This window comes from Nelumbo nucifera, chromosome 8 (genome assembly GCF_055504915.1).
Source record: "Nelumbo nucifera cultivar China Antique chromosome 8, China Antique-T2T, whole genome shotgun sequence".
NCBI lineage: Eukaryota > Viridiplantae > Streptophyta > Magnoliopsida > Proteales > Nelumbonaceae > Nelumbo > Nelumbo nucifera.
In genome coordinates this window covers 6,374,325-6,400,010 of record NC_142656.1, presented here as the reverse complement: position 1 = coordinate 6,400,010, position 25,686 = coordinate 6,374,325, and the positions used below count along the sequence as shown (strand labels likewise).

At 39.8% G+C, this 25,686-nt stretch overlaps 1 protein-coding gene, 1 long non-coding RNA gene and 1 other non-coding gene across 5 annotated transcripts; 1 reads left to right on the top strand and 2 right to left on the bottom strand.

Annotated features, from left to right (window-relative positions):
• Nucleotides 1–3,702: 3,702 nt before the first annotated feature.
• LOC148789584 (large ribosomal subunit protein eL28y-like) lies at nt 3,703–6,863 on the bottom strand. Of its 3 annotated transcripts, none has more exons than XM_088892569.1 (4): nt 6,727–6,863; nt 6,368–6,520; nt 6,099–6,262; nt 3,703–4,075 (listed from the first exon to the last, which is right to left on the bottom strand). In XM_088892569.1, exons 2-4 carry the CDS (start codon nt 6,513–6,515, stop codon nt 3,935–3,937), a joined length of 453 nt encoding a protein of 150 aa, XP_088748695.1. In that variant the 5' UTR covers nt 6,516–6,520; nt 6,727–6,863; the 3' UTR covers nt 3,703–3,934. The 3 variants fall into 3 exon arrangements, with proteins under 3 accessions (XP_088748695.1, XP_088748696.1, XP_088748694.1); XM_088892570.1 differs by having other exon boundaries at nt 6,675–6,767; XM_088892568.1 differs by lacking the exon at nt 6,727–6,863 and adding an exon at nt 6,596–6,723.
• Nucleotides 5,170–5,260, bottom strand: LOC148789585 (small nucleolar RNA R24). Its single transcript, XR_016079899.1, has one exon. It is a non-coding gene; the product is annotated as a small nucleolar RNA R24 (small nucleolar RNA).
• A 17,529-nt stretch (nt 6,864–24,392) lies between the features above and the next one.
• Nucleotides 24,393–24,960, top strand: LOC148789583 (uncharacterized). Its single transcript, XR_016079528.1, has 2 exons — nt 24,393–24,669; nt 24,892–24,960. It is a non-coding gene; the product is annotated as an uncharacterized LOC148789583 (long non-coding RNA).
• The last annotated feature ends 726 nt before the right edge of the window (nt 24,961–25,686 follow it).

Sequence of the window (25,686 nt, the reverse complement as noted above, 5' to 3'; positions counted from 1 at the left end):
CAAGAGCACTTGTTTTTGCATATAATCTGGGCTGGACAGCTTGGACTAGGGTCTAGGGAATTAAAACGATTTTTTTTATCAATAACAGAAACTTTATTAAGATTTATGAAGCTTTAGGTGCAATAAGGGAATTAAAACAAATAGATAGGAATTTCAAGTAAATTAAGAGTAGTTTTGTCATTTCATGATTTAAATCAACGGTTTAAGTTTGCTTTTAAGTTTTAATGGAGCAAAACACACGGTCAATCTGTAAAACATGGGGGCATTGAAAGATATAGGAAAAATATGCAAAATTGTTAAAATATGGGGAATTGGGGCAGCAATGTAAAAATGTCTGAAAAAAGAACTAGGAAGAAACCCTAAAAATCTTAGGCATTTGCAAGCAAGCGAGAGAGGGAGAGACCATTCCTGAACAACTAAGAAGCAAGACTCAGGAACTGAAAAGATTTGTTTTAGCCAGCAACCACACTATCAATCAGGTAAAAACCCTTTTCTTCGTTCCTTCTTTTCTTTTCTTTTTTTTTTTGTTTATTTTGTGAATCATACCAAGATATTTACAATGGCCTCTGCACTTCTTCCTCTAGCTTCTGTTCTTACGGAGGAAAACTAGAAATTGGGGCCTTCCTAGAGTAGGTCTCTTCTTGAGTGTTGTGAGTTCTCATTCTCTGCAAGTTCTCCTCTCTGCTTCATGCTTTAGTAAGTGGTATGTGGAACCTGATAGGCCTTTCTCATTAAAAGAGGGATTTAGGTTTATTTCCAACTACTGTCATAGACTCATTAAAGAGAGCCAGAGAGATGCTTGTATTGGTGAAGATGTGTATTCCCATATGGAAGATGCCATGAATCCTGACTGAAACTTTCTCTTATTCTGGACTTAAGCATGATAGGTCCATCTTCCAATTTGAGTTTTCCTCTTCGCTTTTCATAAAGTTTTAATTTTCTGGGTTTTTTAGGCAATTATATTTACTTACTTTAACTGTTATTTTTCTGTATATGTCAATCTTCCGTCATGTTAATTCAGAAACTAATATACTGTAGTACATCTATTGGTCAACTTCTTTTTCTAGATTCAATAAATTTGAGAACCCCATGAAATTAGTCAGCTCACAATTAGCTGAAGGAGTTGGGGAGGTTGCATTGATTTGATTGGACTCTTTTTTCTGATTTCTGAACTATCCCTTTCGCCCTTTATTGGGTTCTTCAGTTTTGTGTTTCTTGTAGTTGTATTGTAGCTCTATCTCACTGTCATAAACAATTGTATATGCAGCTCTTGGCTTCAGCTATGGCCAGAAAAGGTTCAACTATTAAGGCTGCTCCAATGAAAGAAGAGGAACCAGTTACAGAACAGGAAAAAATCAAACCCAAAAGGAAAAAGCTTGGACAAGAAATTGATGAAATCTTCTCCAACAAGAAGTTGAAGAAAGCCGAAGAACAACAAATGGAGAAGGCAACAGAAGATGGTATTGAGAAGCCAAAGAAAAAGAAAAAGAAGAATAAGTTTCCTAAAAAAGATGGCTTTGTTGATCCCCCTCCTCGAGAAAGAAAGAGAACGGAGGATGGCTTTGCTATTTACACCGAGGAAGAGCTGGGAATTGTGAAGTCAGATGCTGGAGGCACCCCACTTTGTCCCTTTGATTGTTCTTGTTGCTTTTGATTCTGATCATACCCCTTATAGTCCTTAGGTGGTTTGTTTGAAGTGGGAACTTTTTACATTTTGACTGTACACCAAGTGCCAGTAGATCTTCATTAATGCAATTTTGGTTCAATATTTTGAGGCATTACTTGTTTAGGGCTTTAACTTGTTTTCTTTTCTGCACCAAGAAGCAAATTTACCGAAGAAAATAGTACCAAGAGAAAAAAAAAAAAAAAAAACTTATCCCCATCTTGCAGTAACCATCTATTAGCCGTGTTAGTGTGAAAAGATGGCATAGAATATCCTTACGAGCTCTATTTGCCAGTTCATGAGCTTTACTATATTATACCCAAGTTCTATTTATAAAAGCTAACATTTTTTGAAAGGAAGAAGATAACAAGAAATTGAAGATCCTTCTATTTATAAAAGCCCAGAAATTCATGAGCTACTGGGCTGTTATTTATTTAGTTTTTCGGTGGTAAGGGCTAGCGTTTGGTTCTTTGCTTAAAATAGCCAGGGTGTAGTGCCGCCAGACTTCCAAACCACTAACTAGAATACTAGATAAGGTGCCCCATGTCCAAGCATCAAATGACCAAACTAACCAAGGTTTAAGGGGTAGAATCAGATTTGAGTAAAGTTCTGCTTTCTCCAAGAAAACCAAATAAAAGAATAGAGAAAGTCCCCATAGTTAGGAACCTTGCCTATATGCAACCACCATTTTTTGTATGCATTATAATTTATCAGCATCATTTTAACCAATCCCCCTCAGAAATTGAATTTGCAGCCCCCTCCTAGTCTACTAATAACCCCTCTATAAACCACATCCTGCCCGTGAATTTGACATCAATCCACGGGCAGGATTCAGTCCACATCCTGCCCGTGACTAGTAGTAGCACCACCTAGGGGTGGACTAAATGGTAAAAACCCCTTTAAATAAAGAGGCTGTGCTTTTTTTTTTTTTCAAAATTCAACGTAAAAACTTAACAGAGCAAATAATATTAGTGAAGTATTCCAGGTTGAAAAAATTTCTCACCCTTCATACTGTGATGAAGAGTAGAGCTGCGGACGGATCAAATCAGATACGCCAGGATCGAAATTTGTTGATTGACATTCGTATTTGAATCAAATCTATTCCGTTAGATTTATATTCAATCAAATTTTGATTATAATCTGACATTGAATAACATTAATAAACTACAACAAAAAGGTACAAAATATTATATATTATTAATGATTACTAAACACGATTCTTTTATTACATCAATGATCGATTTTTTTCTGGTTGCCAAACCATCAATGATAGAAAAAAGGCCACCAAAGTGGAATTCTGATTAGTTGAAGGCTTTGACTGTTCGTGATGAAGTTTTAGAGGCCTATGTATTTTATTACTGGCGTAAGACTTTATCATTAGTTTCAATCCGCTAAACAGTCAAAACGTTCAGTTAAACCATGCTCAACAAAGTGGGGCTCAGGTCTGCTACCCACTATTAGATAGGGGACAAGTAGTGCGTATAGATGTGGGAACAAGTAGTGCGTATACTGGTGGTATACACGGCGGCGTTCAATTAGAGACTGGGAGTAAAGCTGACTCGATAGTAGTTACAAACCCACAGCCCGTCATTTGAATTGTTATATTATAAATCCACAGTTTCTGTTTCTTGCAAAAACATATTGGAATTGCCGCTAGAGATTAGTTATGGGAGTTTGGTCAAATCTAATATTGGAATTGCCCTACCAAAGAACCAGACCCGGAGCACAACCAACATTTACATACCTAAGAATGGTTGGGATTTCGACCTCAACAGAATTGGTCTTTACATCCACCTGACAGCACCAAGCAGCCGAGAATTGGTCCCACACCATTTCTGTGAAGAAATCCGAACAGAAAGGCATTTCTACAACTTAACTAAAGAGAGCCACGGCACAAAAGCAGCCATTATTCTGCGGGCAGAAATCATAATGATGAAAGTCACCTCCATTTCGAGTATGGTGGTACTCGTTTGAATCGTTTCGGTTAAGTATTGCGACAAGTATTCCTCCTTTTGCTAGTAGCATCAACAACGTAGTCATAGGCCTCATAGCATAAGCATACCATCAACCTTAACAATTGCAAGGATATCCCAAAAGGTGTCACAAAACTCTGTTTCTAAACTAAAAGCTTTCTAAACTCAGGAGCCAATCCAAAAACCGATGTGTTCTTTTCAACTCAATTAAAAAACATAATAGAAAAGGAAATCTATTTCTACCAAATACAAGGAATGGAATGGCTTTGAAAATGATTGAAAAAGGTTCACACGCATCTCACTTCCTACCACGGACCTTCACAGCCTGCCTGTTCCTCTTCTTCACACCAGACTTGGCAACCTTAAGACTCCTGTGAACAGCACTAAGCCTTGCAAGAGCTGCATTCTTTAGATCTGGCCTGTAATAATTGTTCGCAACCTGAAACCAATAATTGCCATAGAGTAAGTAGTTTGTTCTTTGCTGCACACTAACAGTTCAGCTTAGTAACATTGTTTCTCAGACTACATAAAAAAAATTAAATAGGAAAATAAGGAGGTAAATGAAAAGACAGGGCTTAGAAAGAGATTTCTTGTATGGGATTCATGCACAACAATGATCCCTAAGCTATATAAATGCCACAACACTCATCCAGTGTATGTACCAAAACTTCAGGACTAAGAACCAATCTATGAATGCTCTAATCTCAAAATGACCACAAAATCTTGCTTCAACAGGACAGTTAAGTACAAATATATCACCTAAATGGAACCAATCTATGGCGACCCTAAGAAGTACCAAAACAATAAAAAGTTCCCACCTAACAGACAAGTATGTGTTTGGTTCCATTTACGTTTATTGAGTAAACAGTGCCACATAGGCGCCCCATTAGCAAAAGCCTCATTAATTGTTTCCATACGTATCATTTTTGCTTTTGCAAATATCGATTTCTGTGCGCCTCTCCCGTTTCAGGAAGCTTCATTTTGGAGCTTCCTGAAATGGGTAGGCATTTATTGGCACTTTGCTGATGTGGTGCCTAATGGCACCTATATGTCATAAACGAACACATTAATAGCTTTTCTCGGTTTTGCAGCCACACAAGTACAAAACATTTATTGAATAAACACAAACAGAACCAAACACCCTCCTAAAATAACAAATTGTAAATGATTGACTATAAAAATAAAAATACTACCAACAGACAAACAGGTGTCATTTTGAAGAAAAACGCATCCAATAAATTAGTGACCTGGTCCATATGAACAAGGTTCTAAATATCAACACAGGCTGGTCCATACAAACAAGGTTCTAAATATAGGCCTGTGTTGGTGCTTCTTTTATGTTTTACTTATTTTTTTCAAAATCGGTTCAGAGGGGCCAGTTTAAGGCCCCGACTACCCTCTGAACCAGTGGCTGACCTGATTCAACCCCTGTAGGGGCGTATTGGGAAGCCACTGGCAGGATACGTATCAGCCAATACGGGCCAATTCATGTCGATACTTTGAACCTTGCGTATTAAAACAACATGATGGAGATTAGCTCAGAAGCCAAGCGTAACAAGTACATTTCATTGAAGAATCCCACATATAGGGTTCTTCTTACATGTTAGCTTCTCATCACCGCATCACAAAAAGTGAAAATGGAAAACCAAAAATAACAAGCAAAAAGGCTATCTCATTTAAAGAAATCTTACAGGTTAGAAGCTCATAACTACCGACTATTATCATTCACAGTCCATAATGGATATGATACTACACAGAATGGAATAAAACAGAATTCATGATGCTTCACAGATTCCAATGAGCACATCAAGAGAAATTACAACCAACAGATGCCTCAAGAAAGTAATCACATTTGGAATTCTTTCACAAGCTAAATAAATCTAGAAACTAGAATCCCATATCAAATACCGTCATCAAGCAATAGACTGAATTGCTATGGTGAAATCCATATGTAGCCCCCTTCTATTCTCACATCTTAGTGAAAACTTTCAAGTATTCCCAACGAAGATGTAACCAATAAATTATATACTAGATATAGACAGTATTTCACAGCGCTATCTTCAAAATTTTCTTTCTTTCAAAAAAAGATATCTTAGGACTTGTCAAAGGAAGGGAAACATAGAAATAGACATTACCTTGATAGGATCCCATTCACAATACAAGGATGACTTCATAATTCAAAATTCTGACAAGATTTTCTCAAGGGAGATCCTGACCGGCTAACAGACTCTTAATAAAATGAATCATAACTACGAACCATCTATCCTAACCAAACTAACTTGAAAGCAAAAAAAATAAAAATAAACAAAATTTGCATTGTACAAATTTATATTCAATAACAAATTATCAGATTGTAGCCAGGTAAAGTTCCTGCTTCACATCGATTTCTACGGGCAGCATAAACAATAAGAAATTTGACCTCTTTAGTCTTTACTACTTGGTTGATAACAGCCTTGACCTACCTGGTTAGTAACAGCCTTGGCCATGCGACGGAACTCCTTCTTCATGACCGACTTGTGGGTCAGGCTAGTAGGTTTGTTCTGTTTCTTCGTCTTCGTCGTGGCAAGCACCACCGAAAGATCTTTCCCTCCGGGTTGAATCGTAACCGTCTTCTTGTTTGCCAAGCCTAAAATCCCACAAAAAAAAATGAAGGTTTAAAACATAAACGCAAAACCTAAACGAGCCCGAGTTAAAGAATACAGGTAAGAAACCAACAAAGTATTCTTAATACCTGAATGCTTATAAGAGTTGACGTTGTATAGATTGTTGCCTTCTTTGCTGAACTGCACACTTGCAGTCCCATTCCCGAACTCCTTCACGAGGAAGGAGTTGTTCCTCTTCACGATCTCCCAAATCAAAGGCCCTGGAACGGTAGCCATTTTACCTGCACAGCGTTACAATATCATTACCCGAAAGCTAGGGCTTAGAAAATGCAGATCAAAACAGAACGTAAGCCTACCGATCAGAATAGAACCATTCGAAACATAAGAAAAGAAAAGGTTAATATATCGAAATGAAGTTGCAGAAACTCGACTGACCAAAATGAAGCGTAAAGAGATGAATGAAAATAATATGAATGTAAACATATACCGCAGAGAGGAAGGAGTGGCAGCCTTTGAGCGTAGAGAATAGCAAAATAACCTAGAACCAGGAAGAAACGACGGACGTGAGCTTAGTAGTACTTTTATAGTTATTGTCAAAACCCTAATACGTCTAGAAGGCCAAGACCCAAGCCTCGAAGAACCAACGTATTACTGGGCTTTGGTCCATATTAAGTTGGAACTGGAGATGGATTTTCATAACCTGGGCTTGAATGGGCCTAAAAATCCAACGTTGGGCTGGACTTGAAGCTTTATCAAAGCCCATTCAATCCAAGCCCAACAAATCGACGGTTATTATGCTGAGGGATCGTTGAGGGAAGAATTTCCAAGCGACACCGATTTCCTTTTTCTTACATTCCGGAAAATTTATGATATTGGAAAAACGTGGTATTGGAAGAGCGGAAGTCATGAATTATGAATTTTTACGGTTCAGACTCACCTCGAATTAGGCAATTATTTTTTCAAATGTATTTATGATCCACTCCACCTATAGACACCACACCGTGAATTAATTTGACATTTTTACCCCTTTGATACTAGCCAAATTGTACGATCAAATTATGGATTCTGAAGTAGAGTGGATCATAAAAAACTTGATATGTCGTGATACTAGTTGATTGGGTTGTAAACCTTTTCGGTATCATAGCTCAATTCTCAAATATTGGATTTTTTTTCAGCTTGATGAAAAAACCTTGGTCATGTTGAGAGTTTCTTGTGCATGCATGACTCGAGTTGGGATCTCTTGCCAATAAAACATATTCCAACCCCCTACCAACTTGATCTAATACTGCACATTTCACTATGAGACGGAGACCCACCATAAAAGTGGAACCCGCCATGTATGAAATGTATGATGTCAAATCATGTTGGCATGTTGTTGGAATGCCTATTATTGGCAGGTGATGTGAACTTGACTCTATCCATTTGTCCCAATGTATAGTTTTACAGATGGAGTTAAAATGCTTAGCTTCAAGTGGAGTTCAGATGGACTACACATTTGTTGTTACAACATAAGCTGCACTTTTCATCCGTGTTGTAACACTATGCTCTTTTGGGAAGACATGTAAGCTACACTTATAAGAGTATAGGGGCTTGTTTTGAGCAAGAGAGACGACAAACTATCAAGGATTATGGAATTGACTTCATATTGTTTAATATGGTTTGATTAATACCACATACGAAAATTGAAGTCTCTGCGATTTTAGAGATCTTCAAAGCCATTTGAAACCACTATGCTCGATTATTAAGGTATGTGGGCTTGTTTTGAGAAAGAGGCATAATAAACTATCAAGATCTATGATGTCATATTGTTTAATACGGTCTGATTAATACATATAAGAAATCTATGTGATTTTAGAGACATCAAAGGCATCCAATGCCTACATGCCCAATTATTAAGGCATACATGGGTTGGGTTTGTTTTTAGCAAGAGCCATAATAACCATCGAGTCATAGTAATTGATGAAGGGGAATTTGGCCCGACCTTGCAATTACCCGACACGTGGCAAAAACAAGCAACTCGGGACAGTAGAACGCCCGAAGCAAACACCGAAAGCAAAGCAAACTCACTACTGAGCCCGAACTCCAGACCGCCCTACTAGGAGCCCGAGATCCCCACCAAGGGCCCGAGCTCCCCACCAAGAGCCCGAGCTCCCTACCAAGAGTCCGAGCTCCCTACTGGGAGTCCGAGCTCCCTATTAAGAGCCCGAGCTCCCCACCAAGAGCCCGAGCTCCCTACCGAGAGCCCCGAGCTCCCTACTGAGAACCCGAGCTCCCTGCAAGGAGCACAAACTATATTGGGCCCCAAGCCTCGCAAAGCTGTGACCCGAGCTGGCCCGTGGCAAATCGGAACACTCCCCAAACTGAAATCAAGACATCTCGCTCACTCCAACACTTCGCTTCCGAAACACCAGGCTGATCAAACGTACCTGACGCCAAGGACGTCCATATCCGAGGGCGACGCACCTGACTGATTTGGGATCTGACGCCTGACAGCCGCACTTCAAACGGCCTCCTGCTACCGCCACCTGCCACCGTCGTTACTAGCCGCAGAGACGGCTCCGACAAAGGAACAGTGGCGGTTCTAACCGGCCAGAGGAAATGACATCCGAACTGGCAGGAGTTCAGAAGTAATCATGTCCGATCTGACAGAAGCCGGGAAGTGAGTGCGCGAGGTGGTTATAAAAGGCTCCTACCCCCCAGAAACGAGGTATGCTAACTTTCGTGCCATCTGATCTATCTTGCCTTTGAAAAACTCTAACTTGAGCTTCGGAGCCCTTACGCTGGGTTCTCCCCGGAGCTTCTCTTCTCCTTCCGTTTCAGGTCCCTGCCACCCGGTTCAGAGGCAAGATCGTTGACAGCTAAGATCGGTCGGATTGCGCACCATCAGTAATCATCATTTGTGGGAACTGAGATGGGAAGGCGTACTAAGGATCAGCGACTTCAAGGTTAGGCGCGTACTTGTAGATTCAGGCAACTCGGCGGACATCCTCTTCAAGTTGGCGTTTGATCGGCTACAGCTGCCGAGGAGCGAACTAAGGCCCGCAAGCACTCCCCTGGTGGGCTTCAGCGGAGAGGAAGTCAAGCCCCTTGGAAGAATAACGGTGCCTGTGGAAATCGGCACGTGGCCTTGTGCGGTTAGACTCAACCACGACTTCCTGGTGGTCGCGACTCCCTCCCCATACAATGCCATAATAGGGCGGCCAATCACGCATATCCTGCGGGCGGTGGTCTACCTACCATTTGGCAATGAAGTTCCCTACGGACTTCGGTGTGGGGCTAGCGCGGGGCGACCAACTCGAGTCCTGCAAATGCTACGTTGCCGCCCTAAAGGGAAAGACCAAGGCGGCCGGCGACCTCGATCTGGAGCGGCCTGCGGAACAAGGCGAAGAACGAGCCTCGCCCACAGAAGAAACAGTCGCGATCCCAACCTCGCCTACGGACCCAGCTCGCGCACTCCAGATTGGTGCCTCCGTCAAAGAACCCCTACGGACCGAACTGGTAAGTTTTGTACTCCAAAATTTAGATATTTTTGCATGGTTCGCGCCCGATATGCCCGGTATTGACCCTGGTCTTATAACTCACAAACTTAACACTGACCCTTTAGTCAGACCCGTTAGACAGAAGAAACGGAACTTAGCCCCAGAGCGCTGGAAGGCGGTCGACGAGGAAGTCGAGAAGCTCCTCGCGGTGGACTTCATAAGGGAAGTCCATTACCCAAGCTGGGTGGCCAACCCTGTACTGGTGAAAAAGGCGAACGACAAGTGGCGCATGTGCGTCGACTACACCGACCTGAATCGAGCTTGCCCGAAAGACTGCTTCCCCCTTCCTAGGATCGACCGCCTAGTGGACGCGACCTCGAGACATGAATTGCTAAGCTTCCTGGATGCCTACTCAGGCTACAACCAAATCCGGATGGACCAGTCCGACGAGGAAAAAACCAGCTTCATAACCGAGTTTGGTCTATACTGTTACAAGGTCATGCCCTTCGGGTTAAAAAATGCCGGGGCGACCTTCCAAAGACTTGTAAATAGGCTGTTTCGGCCCCTGATCGGCACAAAGATAGAGTGCTATGTAGACGACATGGTCATCAAAACACGGTTTTCACGAGAAATAATAAAAGACTTGGACTCTGTCTTCTAAGTCCTGCGTAAGTTTAGCATGAAGTTGAACCCCAACAAACGTGTCTTTGGCGTCACCTCGGGCAATTCCTAGGCTACGTTGTCAATCGGCGCGGCATCGAGGCCAACCCGGACAAGATAAAAGCCATCCTAGATATGAGATCGCCTTGGAAAGTAAAAGAAGTTCAGAGGCTAAACGGCCGCATAGCCGCTCTAAGCCGCTTCATGTCCAAGTCGGCAAATCGCTGCTTCTTCAAAGCAATCAAAGGCAAAGGGTTCGAATGGATCCAAGACTGCCAGCTCGCGTTTGACGAGCTAAAAGGTTACCTCGCCAGTGTGCCAACCTTAGCTCGGCCCGAGGAAGGCGAAATCTTAGAACTGTACCTCTCGGCTAGCGACGAAGTGGTCAGTTCGGTACTAGTAAAGGAGACAGACCGGGTCCAACGACCCATATATTATGTTAGTAAAATCTTGCAGGGAGCAGAGACAAAGTACCCGCAGATAGAAAAGCTAGCGTACGCACTGGTGATAGCAGCACGGAAACTCCGCCCGTACTTCCAGGATCACACCATCATCGTCCTGACTGACAAACCTCTGAGACAAGTACTACTCAAACCCGAGGTTTCTGGCCGACTGACGAAGTGGGCCATCGAACTCAGCGAGTACGATCTCCAGTACAAGCCAAGAACTGTCATTAAGGCCCAAGCCTTGGCAGATTTTATCGCCGAGTGCACGTTTAGCCCCGAAGCCCGTGAGCCGGTCGAGCCCGAGATCCCCAGTTAGGGCAAACTCGGAGCTCCCAAACCAAACGAGTCCGAACCCCGTGAAGTAGCAGCCAGTATGGCATCCCTCCTGTTTAGACCAAGCACGAACTGGGAGGAGGAGCCCTGGATCCTTCACGTAGATGGCTCCTCGAACCAACAAGGTAGCGGGGCTGGAATAGTGCTACGTGGCCCGAGCGGAACAAAACTAGAATACGCACTACGCTTTGAGTTCGCGGCATCTAACAACGAGGCGGAGTACGAGGCGCTGATAGCCGGGCTAAACCTGGCGCACAAGGTTGGAGCAAAACATATGGTTATCTGCAGTGATTCCCAGCTCGTAGTCAACCAAGTTACGAGCGAATACGAAGCGCGTGAGCTCACAATGATTGCATATTTGGCAAAAGTAAAGGAGGCTCTGCTCAACTTTCAGTCACACTTCATCAAGCAAATCCCGAGGTCAGAGAACGCTGAGGCCGACGCCCTGTCCCGACTAGCTAGCACGAGCCACAACGCTAGGAGAACCGTGTACGTAGAGGACTTACCTCGGCCCAGCATTCTCGGTGGGGCAGAAGAGGTTGCTCCCGTCATTGAAGCAGAGCCGAGCTGGATCGACCCACTCGCGAGCTTTCTGCTAGACGAAACCCTCCCCGCGGACCGCAACGCAGCCAAGAGGGTGCAGTGCCAGGCAGCCAAATACGTCATGATAGACGAACGGTTGTACCGACGATCCTACACGCTCCCCTACCTCCGATGCTTGCGCCCATCCGAAGCCGAGCTGGTACTCCGCGACACCCATGAAGGCTTGTGCGGCGGACACCTGGGGGGCAGAGCCCTCGCCCAAAAGGCACTTCGACAAGGATACTACTGGCCAACGATGAAGACAGAGGCAATCGAGCTCGTCAGAAAATGCGACAAGTGTCAGAAGCATGCCAGCATCCACCATCAGCCCGCTGCCGACCTCAAATACCTCACCAGCCCATGGGCCTTCGCCCAATGGAGCATCGACCTCCTGGGGCCATTCTCACCAGCGACAGGCGGGAGAAAATTCCTAGTGGTGGCAGTAGATTACTTCACAAAGTGGATAGAAGCTGAACCCCTGGCAATAGTTACAGCCCGAAACATACAGAACTTCTTTTGGAAGAACATTGTATGTCGCTTCGGGCTACCTCGGGTACTGATCTCTGACAACGGCAAACAGTTCGAAGATATCAAGTCCAAGAATGATGCCAAAGTATGGGAATTAGTCAGAACTTCACGTCGGTCGCACACCCGCAGGCAAATGGCCAAACAGAAGTAATGAACAGAGCCATCCTCCGCGGACTAAAAGCACGATTAGACCGAGTCAAAGGTTTGTGGGCAGACGAACTACCAAGTGTTCTATGGGCTCACCGAACCACGGAAAAAACCGCCACAGGAGAGACCCCCTTTAACCTCACCTATAGCACCGAGGCGGTGATCCCGGCGGAAATCGAAGTGCCTACGTTGCGACTAGAAGCGTACGACGAACAAACAAACGAGAACGAGTTACGCACCAACCTCGACCTACTGGACGAAGTGAGAGACCTCGTGCACATCCGAACTGCGGCCTACCAACAAAAGGTAGCTTGGTATTATAACGAGCGAGTAAAGAAGAGGAACTTCCGCGTCGGTGACCTGGTTCTCCGTAAGGTGATGGTGCCCGAACCCGGCGTAGGGAAACTTGGACCAAACTGGGAAGGACCCTACAGAGTAGTGAAAGCACTCGGTGGGGGAGCAAACGAGCTCGGAACCCTAGAAGGAAAACAAGTACCCCGAGCATGGAACGTCGCCAACTTAAGAAGATACTACCTATAAACCACAAAAGCAAGTACCCCGAAGCCTAGGTAGAAAACGAACTGGACCGAAATGGTCAAGTCGGCAAAAAACGCAGCTCGAAGACAACCAGAAACAAAAAGCCATTTCATGTCAGAAAACAAACTGAAGGACCGAAATGGTCAGTTCGGCAAAAAACGTAGCTCGAAGACAGGACAACCAGCACTTGAACAAAAAGCCATTTCATTTCAGAATAGATGTGTACATTCAAAAAAAAAAAAAAGCCATTACAAGCCAGGGGCTACTTCATCATTATCAGAAGCCACTTCGACAACACCCGAAGGACCTGCCTCCCCCTCGGAGTCCGGTTCAGCATCCGCAGCATTAGCCATCTCTTGAGTAATGCGCGAAGTGGATATGGCGCTAGTATCGAGCTCGAGGTACGTATTCCGGATCATCCACCGGCTTAACTTGAAACCCCTCCTGTAGGAGTCCATCATCAGATCATCGAAATCCGGCGAAGGAATATAATCACTGATAGCTTTCTTCTTCGCGTCTTCGATGCCTTGAGAGAAGATCTGAGTCCTCTCCCTGATATCCTCCTGAAGATACTCGACCTGGTGCTGTAGGTCCAGCTTCAACTCCGCCATATTCTTCACCACCACTCCCATGGCCTCGGCATCCCTCTGAGACCTCGCCTGCCTAGACCGCGCGAGGCGAGCAGCAGCCTCGGCAGCACGAGCAGCCTCCTCGGCAGCTCGCGCCTGCCTCGAGTATCTCTCCACCTGGTTCGCTAAGGCGTGAATAGAAGAGTTCACCTATCAAAGGAAAACGGGATCAAAGGAACAAATAGAAGAATAAAAGCTGAAGAACCCTAAAGAAGGGAGCACTTACCACCATAGCATGAGTGACGACACGGCAGGCCACTTGGTGCAGAGGGAGCTCGGTCCACGCCGCAACTTCCTCGGGAAACATCACCTCCTTACTCCGTTGAAGAGCATGAACAGGCGACAGCACGCTCCTGAAGCCCCCCGGGGCCTCCGAGCCCAACGGCCCAGCTCGCGTATGGGCAGACTCGGAGTAAGCAGGAGCCCCAGTGTGTGTGGTTTCGGCATAAGGAGCCTCCGCCGGCTCCTGCGTAGGCGGAACCATCTCAGGCTCCTCCGCCGGATAGTCCAGCACCTCGGGCTCCGCACCCTGGGGCGGTTCGGCGCGAACTCGCTTAGCCACCCGTTTTCTCCTCTTCATGCCCTGGAACAAGTGCCCACCTCGGGTCCCTCGAGAGTCCATCGTACCTGCGAAAAGGAATTCAGCATCAGTAAGACGTAAAAGAAGAGCAAGACAGGATCGCTAGGGAAAGAACCTACCCGAACTCAGGCCCGCAACAATAAGCTTGGCCTCCGTCAGATACCGTTGACACTCCAGCCCGAGCCGCACCCATTGCCGGAGGCCCTTCGCCGTCTCCTTATCAAGTGTGACGCCGGAGTCGGGAGCGGCCATCCCCCAGCTGGTCTGAAACGGCCACCCCAGCGCACTTCGCACCCCGAAATAGTCCCGCTTCCACGCCGGGACCTTATTAGGGAGTCCGTGTAAGAGCTTGAAGCCTGGGTGAGGGGACAGGTAGTATGCCCGCCTATACCCAGGAAGGGGACTCGCTTGCTTTTTCAGCATTAAAATGGAGGAGAAAATCTCAAGATCCAAAGGAAAGTTCTCGTCACAAAACAAAGAGATCGTCCCCACTAAGTTCCTAATGGAGTTCGGGTGAAGTTGACCGACCGTCACACCGAAGTGGTTTAAAACCTTGACGAGAAGAGGGTGAAAGGGCAGTCGCAGCCCCGCAGCGAGCTGTTCCCGAAAAATCACGATCTCGTCAGGACCGTGTTCCCAGGGCTACCCGTAGGGATGAAGTAGGCGTGCTCCCCGGGCAAGTCGTAATAGTCTATGAGGGATTGAAGTCCCTCAGGCGTCATAGTCGAAGGACCGAACTGATCTAAGACCCAGCCGCGACGGGAGGTGGACGACCTACCCGAAGCACCTCGGCCTGTAGATTCAACCCATTCCTCAGGACCTACATCGGGCACACTTGAACTACCAGGGGATGCAAATCGATTGGTAGAACCTACATCAGACCCGCTTGAACAGTCTGAACCCTCCGAACTAGACATCAGAGAATAGAACGGGATTCCAAAAGCACTCACCCGGGAAGAAGACTGAAGAAGACCGCGAAAGCTCGAACAGGCAAGGAACCTGGGACGCGAGCTGAAGAGCTTGAACGCGAACTGGAACTTTGGCGCAAGCTCAAGAGGTACAACAGTAGCAAGGACGCCCCCCCCCCCCCGCGCGCTATTTATATCCACTGCGGCCGGAAAGCGACGGCCCAAATCGAAGCCAATCCAACGGCCCACAGCCGCGCTAAACCGCACGTCTTCCGAAGCCAATCAGCGCACGTCTTTCCGAAACTGACGAGGCGTCGCGCACGTCCTGTCAGAGGACAGGTGTCAGCACGCGTCTTCCCGAAACTGACGGGGTGTCGGCGCACGTCTCCTCGCAATAAAAGCGTCTGCAGCGCGACTCTCGAACGACTGCCGTCACGTCTCCCAAACGCGCGCCCTTTTTTGAAAATCAAATTAAAGCGGGCGCACTCAGCACGGACCAAAACCCTCCTGCTACCTTACAAACTCCCCGTGCCAAGACGGGACCCTTGTCGCAGGGAGTGGGGGGCAATTGATGAAGGGGAATTTGGCCCGACCTCGCAATTACCCGACACATGGCAAAAACAAGCAACTCGGGACAGTAGAGCGCCCGAAGCAAACACCGAAAGCAAAGCAAGCTCACTACTGAGCCCGAACTCCAGACCGCCCTACTAGGAGCCCGAGCTCCCCACCAAGGGCCCGAGCTCCCCACCAAGAGCCCGAGCTCCCTACCAAGAGTTCGAGCTCCCTACTGGGAGTCCGAGCTCCCCACCAAGAGCCCGAGCTCCCTGCAAGGAGCACAAACTATATTGGGCCCCAAGCCTCGCAAGCTGTGACCCGAGCTGGCCCGTGGCAAACCGGAACACTCCCCAAACCGAACTCAAGACATCTCGCTCACTCCAACACTTCGCTTCCGAAACACCAGGCTGATCAAACGTACCTGACGCCAAGGACGTTCGTATCTGAGGGCGGCGCACCTGACTGATTTGGGATCTGACGCCTGACAACCGCACTTCAAACAGCCTCCTGCTACCGCCACCTGTCACCGTCGTTACTAGCCGCAGAGACGGCTCCGACAAAGGAACAGTGGCGGTTTTGACCGGCCAGAGGAAATGACATCCGAACTGGCAGGAGTTCAGAAGTAATCATGCCCGATCTAATAGAAGCCTGGAAGTGAGTGCGCGAGGTGGTTATAAAAGGCTCCTACCCCCCATAAACGAGGTATGCTAACTTTCGTGCTATCTGATCTATCTTGCCTTTGAAAAAACTCTAACTTGAGCTTCGGAGCCCTTACGCTGGGTTCTCCCCGGAGCTTCTCTTCTCCTTCTGTTTCAGGTCCCTGCCACCCGGTTCAGAGGCAAAACCGTTGACAGCTAAGATCGATCAGATTGCGCACCATCAGTAATCATCATTTGTGGGAACTAGGATGGGAAGGCATACTCTCTATTTGTCCTTTTTGTTTGTGTTGTTGGGAGGAAGATTTTGAACAATAGAGAGGGACCTTTGTTCATCACATGGATAAAAAATAATTGAATAGGAAATACCTGGGCAGTAGGTTCTATGTTCTCTTTGTTCATCACATGGAGGACATGAACGTCTGTTTTCTCTCTTTGAGCTTTTGAGTGTGGGTAGAAGGTTTTGGACAGGATAAAATTTCATTGACCTTTAGACTATGGTTAAAAGGTAGATGCTTTTTTCTTTTTTTTGAAAAAGGGGAAAAAAAGAAGTAATGTGAGTGTTAACCCACCTCTCGTAAATTTTACACTTTTCCCCAAAAGAGCAATGTATTAGAATGATGGAAGTGTAGCACATGTTATAAGTTATAGCCCATCCGAACTCCTTCAAGCGGCTTGCCCCTATGCTAAAAGAGGCTACCACATCTATTTTGAGAGACCCATACCTCATTGCCTTGTGTGCCTCAAATTGGCGAGGCACAACACTTTTTAAAATATAGGAAAAGATCCTAAAATGATTATTTATTTGCTTGTAAATAAAATAAGCCAAATTAGTCTAAAAAAACTCCCATTATACATATTTTTTATCCCAAAACGATGGGTGTCAATTGGACTGGACTTGGTCCAATCTGGTCCAGTCCAATGTGAGCCCATTACAGATGGACCTGGTTCAATCCAGTCTAATGAATATTTTAGACCATGTTGGACCGGTCCAAAGACCGGATAATTTGTTCAGATTCCTGTTAATTTATATTGGTTTCAACTCAAACCTGGCCCATTGATACCTATGTTCTTATCTTTTATCAATGGACCAGATATTGGCTCAATCTAATATAAATTCATTATGGACGGACCAGGTCCAATCCAATATGTCATATTGGTCCGCCCAGTCCGTCCAAATTCAATGTCTTATTGGTCCATCCAATCCGTCCAAATGGATTTTGATTTGGATGGAATCCAACCCAAAACCAGTCCATTGACACCCCTAACCAAAACATGTCATTTATTTTTCACTTACTAAATGTATATATTAGAATAGAGTTTCTTTCCCCAAATCTAATTACAATGAACGAAAATACCCTTGTACAAACAAACATCTTTTATTAACTTTAATTCTTTATCACTTATAAATTAGATTGCATTGAAAAATATATACAATAAATATAAATATATAATATACAAATTAAATAAAATGATAAAAAAAGTTGATTTTACCATGGGAACCCACTACTTATTACAAAAAGAACACCTAAAGTTCGTCAAGAGGAAGGAGATACCATATGACCAACTTTTCCCCTTTTGTTTACTAGTAAACGACAGGGCCTTATCTGGATAAATGCATTTACCGAGATAAGCAACTTCCGAAAAAACAAATAGGACCTTAATGGCAAATCCCCCTTATGTGAGTTCTGAATGTGTTTGGCTCAAAAGAAAAGCCCAGGAAAAGGAAGGATCCGATCAACATTTTTCCTTAAAAAGAGGGGGGGGGGGGAACACGAGTACGGTTCACCCAACTAGACTTGGGTCGGGCCGGGATTTTACTCATCATTAATGGAAATACGCTAGGCCCGAGCCCGAAGCTCGACCTAATAAAAAAAATTACAATTTTCCCTATTCAAATTAGAATTAAAAATTTAAATGGTTTTTTTCCTATTTAAATGAACAATTGGCCTACAAGATGATTTTTTTCCCTTTCTTTTACGTTTTAAAACACAATTTTACATTCTTAAATCAAAAAATTTATTCAAATTGACATAATCACATAACCCATAACAATGGGCCTACAAGATGGTTTTTTTCCCTTTCTTTAAAGTTTTAAAACACAGTTTTACATTCTTAAATCAAAAAATTTATTCAAATGGACATAATCACATAACCCATTTTAAGTTTAATTTTAGGTCGGGTCGGGCCGGGCTCAGGCCAGGCTATTTTGACAAAACCTGAGCCCGACACGAATTTATTGCGGGCCAGGCTTTTTGGCCCGAGTTTAAGCCCGCATGCCTATAAACATGTTCAAGCCCGTCCGGGGGATGGGTCAGGCCAGCCCGTCGGGCCACTCGACCCATGAACAGGTCTACACCCAACTAGAACACATGTATATGACTTGTATTTATAGGTTTTTTTTATTCTTATCCAAAACTCTTATCTATATATTATATATATTAAAACTGGTCCTACCATGTCAGCATAGCTCTCATTTGAGAGAAGCTATTTATCTATTTTCTCATTTTTTTTATTTTTTGATTTTTTTAATTTCATGTCATTATTGAAACAACCAATGAGATGCACCTTCCCAATAATCTAAATAATCTATTTTCCTAAAATTATTCATAAACTACCTCCCTCACTATCCCCCACTTTCTCCAAAATTATCTCTAATTCCTATTTATCCTTATAAATTATCTCTAATTCCTATTTATCCTCTCCACTACTTTTTACCTATATATACCTAAAGAAAGTTTGGATTAAAAATTTTAAAAATTATTTAAATATTACAAAAATTATAAAATAACTTAAAAAGATTTATTAAAAGCACAAAAAAAATAATTTTATATTTTTACGAAATATATCATGAAATTATGTACTAACAATTTAAATTATGTTTTCCTGGATTATCAATTTAAATGTTTTTTAAATATGTAATAGCTATAAATAAACAAAATTCAAATAACAACAAATTTTAAATATTTTATAGATTATTTAAATAACTAAATACCTATCATAACTATATTTTAAATAGTTAAAATAACGAAACTATGTAATAAATTTAAAAATTTTCTTCAAAGTAGAAAATTAATTATAACATAATATTTAAATGAATAATAATTTAATATATTACAAAATTAATAATGAAATTATGTAATAATAGTATAAACTATGATTTTATGAATAATTAAATTCAATAAATAATTAATATTTTAAATTTTAAAATATTTTGCATATTATTTAAGTATTTAAATAACTATGTATTTTAAATAGAAAATCTAAAAAGTATAAAAATAATTATAACATAACATTGAAATTAATAATAATTTAATATTTTTACATAATATTGTAAATAATTAATTTCACTTATATCAAGTAATAATTCGATAAATTACCTTTCAAAAAATAATATTTATTAATAATAATTTTAAACTCTTAATTTGTATTTATTATATAATTATATATACTAAAATTAATATTTATTGTCTTTTGTGATAAATGTATTTCCAATGTTTATGTATAAATTTATTTTGTTTTGTTATTTAATAGAAAACTTTCAATAATTACTGGAGATTAAATTATTATTATTGAAATATTTAAATTTAACTTATTGTACTTAGTGTATTTATTGTATTTTTGTTGTAAGTTATTGATTAATGTTTAGTAGAGATTAAACTATTATTTGAGATTATACTATTTATTTACTAAGTTAATATATTTTTAGTACTTATTGTGTTTTTGTAATTTTTGTAATTATTGTATTTTTTATTATCAATATATTTTAAATAATTGTGTGCTTTTGCTATGGATCTTTAATAATTATTGGAGATTAAACTATTATTATTTATCACAGATAAGACTATTTAATTTAGGTGAAATTATGTGTTCATGAGTTGGTTCAGTTCGGTCATAGGCTAATTGGCTAACCAAATTGACCCGGTCAGGTTAGGGAGTTGATCAATTGAAACCGACTAACCTTTTGTGAAAATCGACCCACTCAAGTTGTATCGGTTTGGGTCAATTTTTTTGTGAAAATCGACCCAAAAGATTTAAACTTAAAATTTTAATTTAGTTTTAAAAATTATAGTGCAATTATTAAATAATAAATTAGATTTATGATATAAAATATTTTAGACTACGAAATATGGAAAAACCCCCCACTTTTCCATATTAAAAATATAAAATATTAATATATATCCATGATTAGCTCGTTCGATTTTGATCGGTTTACAAATGGCCAAAGTAAAACTAATCAAACTTGATTGAATTGGGAAATTTTTTAACCAAAAGCCAACATAAAATACTAGAAAACCGACCAACTCGAGTCGAGTTAATCGGGTTGCTCGGTTTCATCAGTTTGATAAATAAACCTAACTGAAATTAATTATTGCTACTTTTGTATTATAAAAATTTTATTAAAAGTAGTATATAAAATATGAATAATTATTAATTACTTATAAAGTTGAAAATATAAAACTATTGTATACTCTTATGTGTTTCTATTAGGGTCATTTAATATAACACACTTTTAGGGATGACAATTTTCCCCATCCCTGACGGGGACCTAACTTCCTTGACCCGATGGGGCTATGGATGGGGATTGTTTTGGCGGGGCGAGGGTGGGAATGGGGATTAATAGGAATCCCCGATCGAGGTCGGGGATGGGGATTGAGGTCCCCGCCCCACCCTGACCCCGATTATATATATATATATATATCAAATGTTATTTATATTAAATATACAATTATATTATTTATATTATATATATTATATATATATATATCAAAATAAATTTAAAACATTATTTATAATTTAAAATTTTGATTTATTTTAAAAAATTCTATTATCTAAAAACATTTTGGGGATTCGGGTCCCCGTGGGGAACCCATCCCCATCGGGGATCGGAGATGGGGGTTAATTTTATAATTGGGGTCGGGGACGTGGAATATGATCCCCGCCCCGTTGCCATTCTTACACACCTTATAGTTTTACATATTTACTTAAACCTATCTTATAGTTTTCATTTTACTAAAACATCCCATATATTTTACAACTTATTTACTTAATCAACATTTCATTAAGGAGTGTTTGTTTTGCCATTAGGTCCATGATTTTTTATTCCAAAAACACCCCTAACACTTTTTTATATAAAAAATAAAATTAACCAAATATAGCCAATAGGGTGGTTGCCCGTATCTTATTAAGGGCAAAAATGGTATTTTTATTTCTATTAAATTTATTTAAATGAACATGTTCAACGCTATCATTTTTCACTCTCATCTAATGGAAGATTGATTAAATCCATTGCAAATTATAAGTTGTATTTTAGTAAAATGCTAATCATAAGGTAGATTTTAGCAAATCCATGAAACTATGAGAGGTATTTTAGTATATGTCCCTTTTTATTATTTACCTTATTTTTCTTAATAAATCCCGTGCATCACACGGGTCCTTGCTATATATATATATATATATATAAGTAATGCTATGCCACGTTAGATGGTTTATTTGTGCTATATTATCCCAATTTTGCAATCCTAGAGGGGGTAGAAGATTCCCTCTAGAAGCCTATGGAGTCGCCACCTAGTATGGCTTATCTCCCTTTTTCCTCTCCTTCTTATTAGGAAACTATAATTCATCTTTATCTTCATGTATAATTCATCTTCATCTCTTAAATTATCTCCAATTCCTACTTATACTCCCCTACTTTTCATCTATATCAGTTTCAATTAAAAAACTTAACACTTATTAATTATTATAAAGAAATTATGTAACAACCTTAAAATATTTATTAAAAACATAAAAATATTTACAATAGATTTAATAATATTCATATTATTAATAATTTTTTATTTTTATGAAATTTATAATGAATTTATGTAATAACAATATAAATTATAATTTATGGATTATTCAATTTAATAAATAAATAATATTTAAAAGTATAAATAAAAAATTATTTAAAATTTATTCAAATAATAATAATTTAAATTAAAAAAAATATTATTTAAATATTTCAATAACTAAATATTTTAAATAACAAAATATTTAATATTACATAATAACTTTAAAAAATAAAATTTAAATAGAAAAAATAAGTATTTTATATATTATTTAAATAGTTAAAATAACAAAATTATGTAATAAATTTCAAAAAAATTCATACAAGTAGAAAAACAATTATAATAGATTTCATAATATTTGAATTAATGATAAATTTATATTTATAAAATTATGCAATAATAGTATACATTTTAATTTTATGGATTATTAAATTTAATAAATAATTAATATTTAAAAATTAAATAATGGTATTATTTAAATAATTAAATATTATTGTAAAAAAATAATTTTAAAATACTTTAAATATCAAAAAATTAATAACTAAATCATATCTTATATATTATTTAAAAACAAAAATAGATTAAATTAAAAATTATGTTACAACTTAAAAATAACTAAAAAATGTTATAAATAACTAATTTTAAATGGTTTAAATAAAAATTTAATACTAAATCATTTTTTAAACATTATTTAAGAAACAAAAAAATATATTAAATAACAAAATTATGTAATTACTTAAAAAATTATCAAAAACACAAAATTAATTATTTTAATAGTGAAAGTATATTAAATAACTTAGAGGTATTAAATATTTTTGTTAGTTATTTATTATAATTTTGTTATAAATATTTTTTAGCAATCGTGTATTTTTGCTATAAATTTTCAATAATTATTGGAGATTTAACTATCGCTATTTGTTTGAGATTAAACTATTAATTTAGCTGAAATTGGGTGTTCACTAGGCGGTTCAATTCCTTGGAGATTGTTTGGGCAACTAGATTGATATGGTCGGGTTTAGGAATGCAAACGGATCAGATCGAATTCGAATCATGGTATATTTGAATCTAATACGACATTGCTCTTGTTGGATCCGATTGAATCTAATAGGACTCAATTTGAATTCGAATCCTATCAAGAAGTCGGATCTTTGGATCTGATCTAATCCGACTTGTTTTCTTTAAAAATTAACAATTGATTAAAAGAAAAATAAAATATACTAATTTAAATAAAGTAAAAACAAGAATACAAGTATTTTTTAATTATTTCCATCATATATATACATGTTTTTATAAAAAATAAATAACACAATAAATTTATAAAAATATATTTATAAATAAACAAATAACTCATATATTTATAAATATAAACTATATCATATTGGATCTTGGATCGGATCTTGATTCGATCCATTTGCACCCATAGTCGGGTTGGGGAGCTGGCCACTAAAAAATAATCGACAAATCAACAATTAGTGAAAACTGACCAACTCGAATTGTATCAAACAATGTTTTAAAACCAACCTGAAGACCATCCCGTATTTGCATTTGAGTTGTGGTCACCGGTTTAATTGTTCAAATCGAATGGGTTAGACCATTTCACATCAACACTCTATATATTTAACTTTCACTTAACAATGTACGTGCATAAAATGGGTTCCCATTAGACCCGGAACCAATATTAGGTGACGGTTAAAATGGTTCAATCAGTCATGCCAATGGTGGATTAAAAACATTGGCATCAATTTGGGTTAATTTTCAAGACCACCGTACATGTCAAAATACATGATCGGACCGTTGAAATTACCCAACCAATATGGACTGGTGTCAATTTCATTTGAAATTCAACTAATAAATGCGAAAACCGTTGGAACACTAAGACACTCGTTGCCTGGTGGGAGGTGTCTGTTCATGTGGTTCCTATTCAAATTGAAAAGGCACACTGAGTTCAGACACAAAGAGGGCAGAAGAGGATTGGCAGGGCGGAATCAGTCTTTCACCTCTCTTTCCTGTAAAGCCCTCCGCCCTTCCTATATTAAAAAATTACATTTGAAATATAAAATATTAATATATTAGATTAAGAATCAGGTTAATTTGATTTTTGGTCGATTTATAAATGGTTAAATCAAAACTAACTTTACTTGGTCAGTTGGAAAATTGCTAAACTGAAATTAATAGAAAATACAAAAAAGTGACCAATTCAAGTTGACTTAGGTCAATTTTATCGATTTAATGAATAACCCTAATTAGAATTAATTATTTTTTCTGTATTATAAAAATATTAAAAATAATATATAAAATATAAATAATTAATAATTATTTTAAAATTAAAATATAAACCAATTATCTACTATCATGTATTTCTATGATTTAACTTTCGTTTAATAATGTCCGTACTATGCACGGATCACTGTTTTTGTAAAAAGAAGAGGTACAAAGGAGCTTAGGTTTTTCAGCTAGCTCGTGGGGTGTTGTTCCGTGACTGTGTTAGAGTTCCTTGAGGAGGGCGATAAAGAAAGGCAAATACGAGCACCCGAAGTTCCAAGCAGAGAGCAATCATGACTGGTAACTTGCAATCTTTTGTTGCTTAAAAAAGTGTCTAATGCAGTTCTTCCCCCCACCCCCACCTGTTTTTGATGTTATAATGGGGTTGCTTGATATCCCGGGAATATTTTTCAATATATGATTGTTGGATTTCTGATGACACCGAAGGTTTCTACTATGATTTAGTTTTTATCTCAATTGCGTTAACACCTACCTCATTGCCGTTTGGTGTTTGTGAGCCAGATACTGTAATTCGCTACTATTGGAAATAAGGTGATGTCAGTCAATGTACCGCTTTCAGAAAATCACGAATACCCAGAATTTGCAAAATGTTGCTTTATCAGTGAATGCAATAGATACTGCCTGGAGGTTCTGGAGCTTTCTACATCCTCAGTTGATGTTTTATTGATCTGATTCTGGTAGAGACTAGTTAAATTTCTCTGGGAAATTGTGGTTAAAGTATTTTTATTTCATTTTGTTTGGTTTATCTTATTGTTTTACTGGAAGTGTGGAGTGCTGCGGTTTGCTTGTCTGTGTTATTTTCTTATAATGATTCTTTCCATATATAAATTATCATCCATTTTCTCCATGTTAATGGGATCATGCTGCACGAGTATTTGCAGTAGATTATTTCTTTGCACCATTATACTAATGTATGCTACAGCTATATTAAAGTAAAAGGAGCCTAGTTTTTGGTTCTTGACAATCATTGGATAGATTTAGAAATTGGAACTAAGGACTATAAGTGAAACTTTGTTTTTTGCATGTCTCAACAACAATAATAGAACCAAAGAACTCTACTAATTCTCTATTTCACTCCTTAAAAGAATGATTTCAGAAGGTTCAAATGGATGCCAAGAAATATGTCTATTCAGGAGGGTTGGGTTAGGAGATTGGCCAACAGCTTGGCTGATAGCTTAGCAAAGCAAAGGGTTCAAAGAACATATATGTTTTGGGCACATTTGTAATTCTGTCTTGGGTCAGCTTCTATGCTGATTTCTTTGTAACTTCTTGTTGTATATTAAAGCATCTTAATTA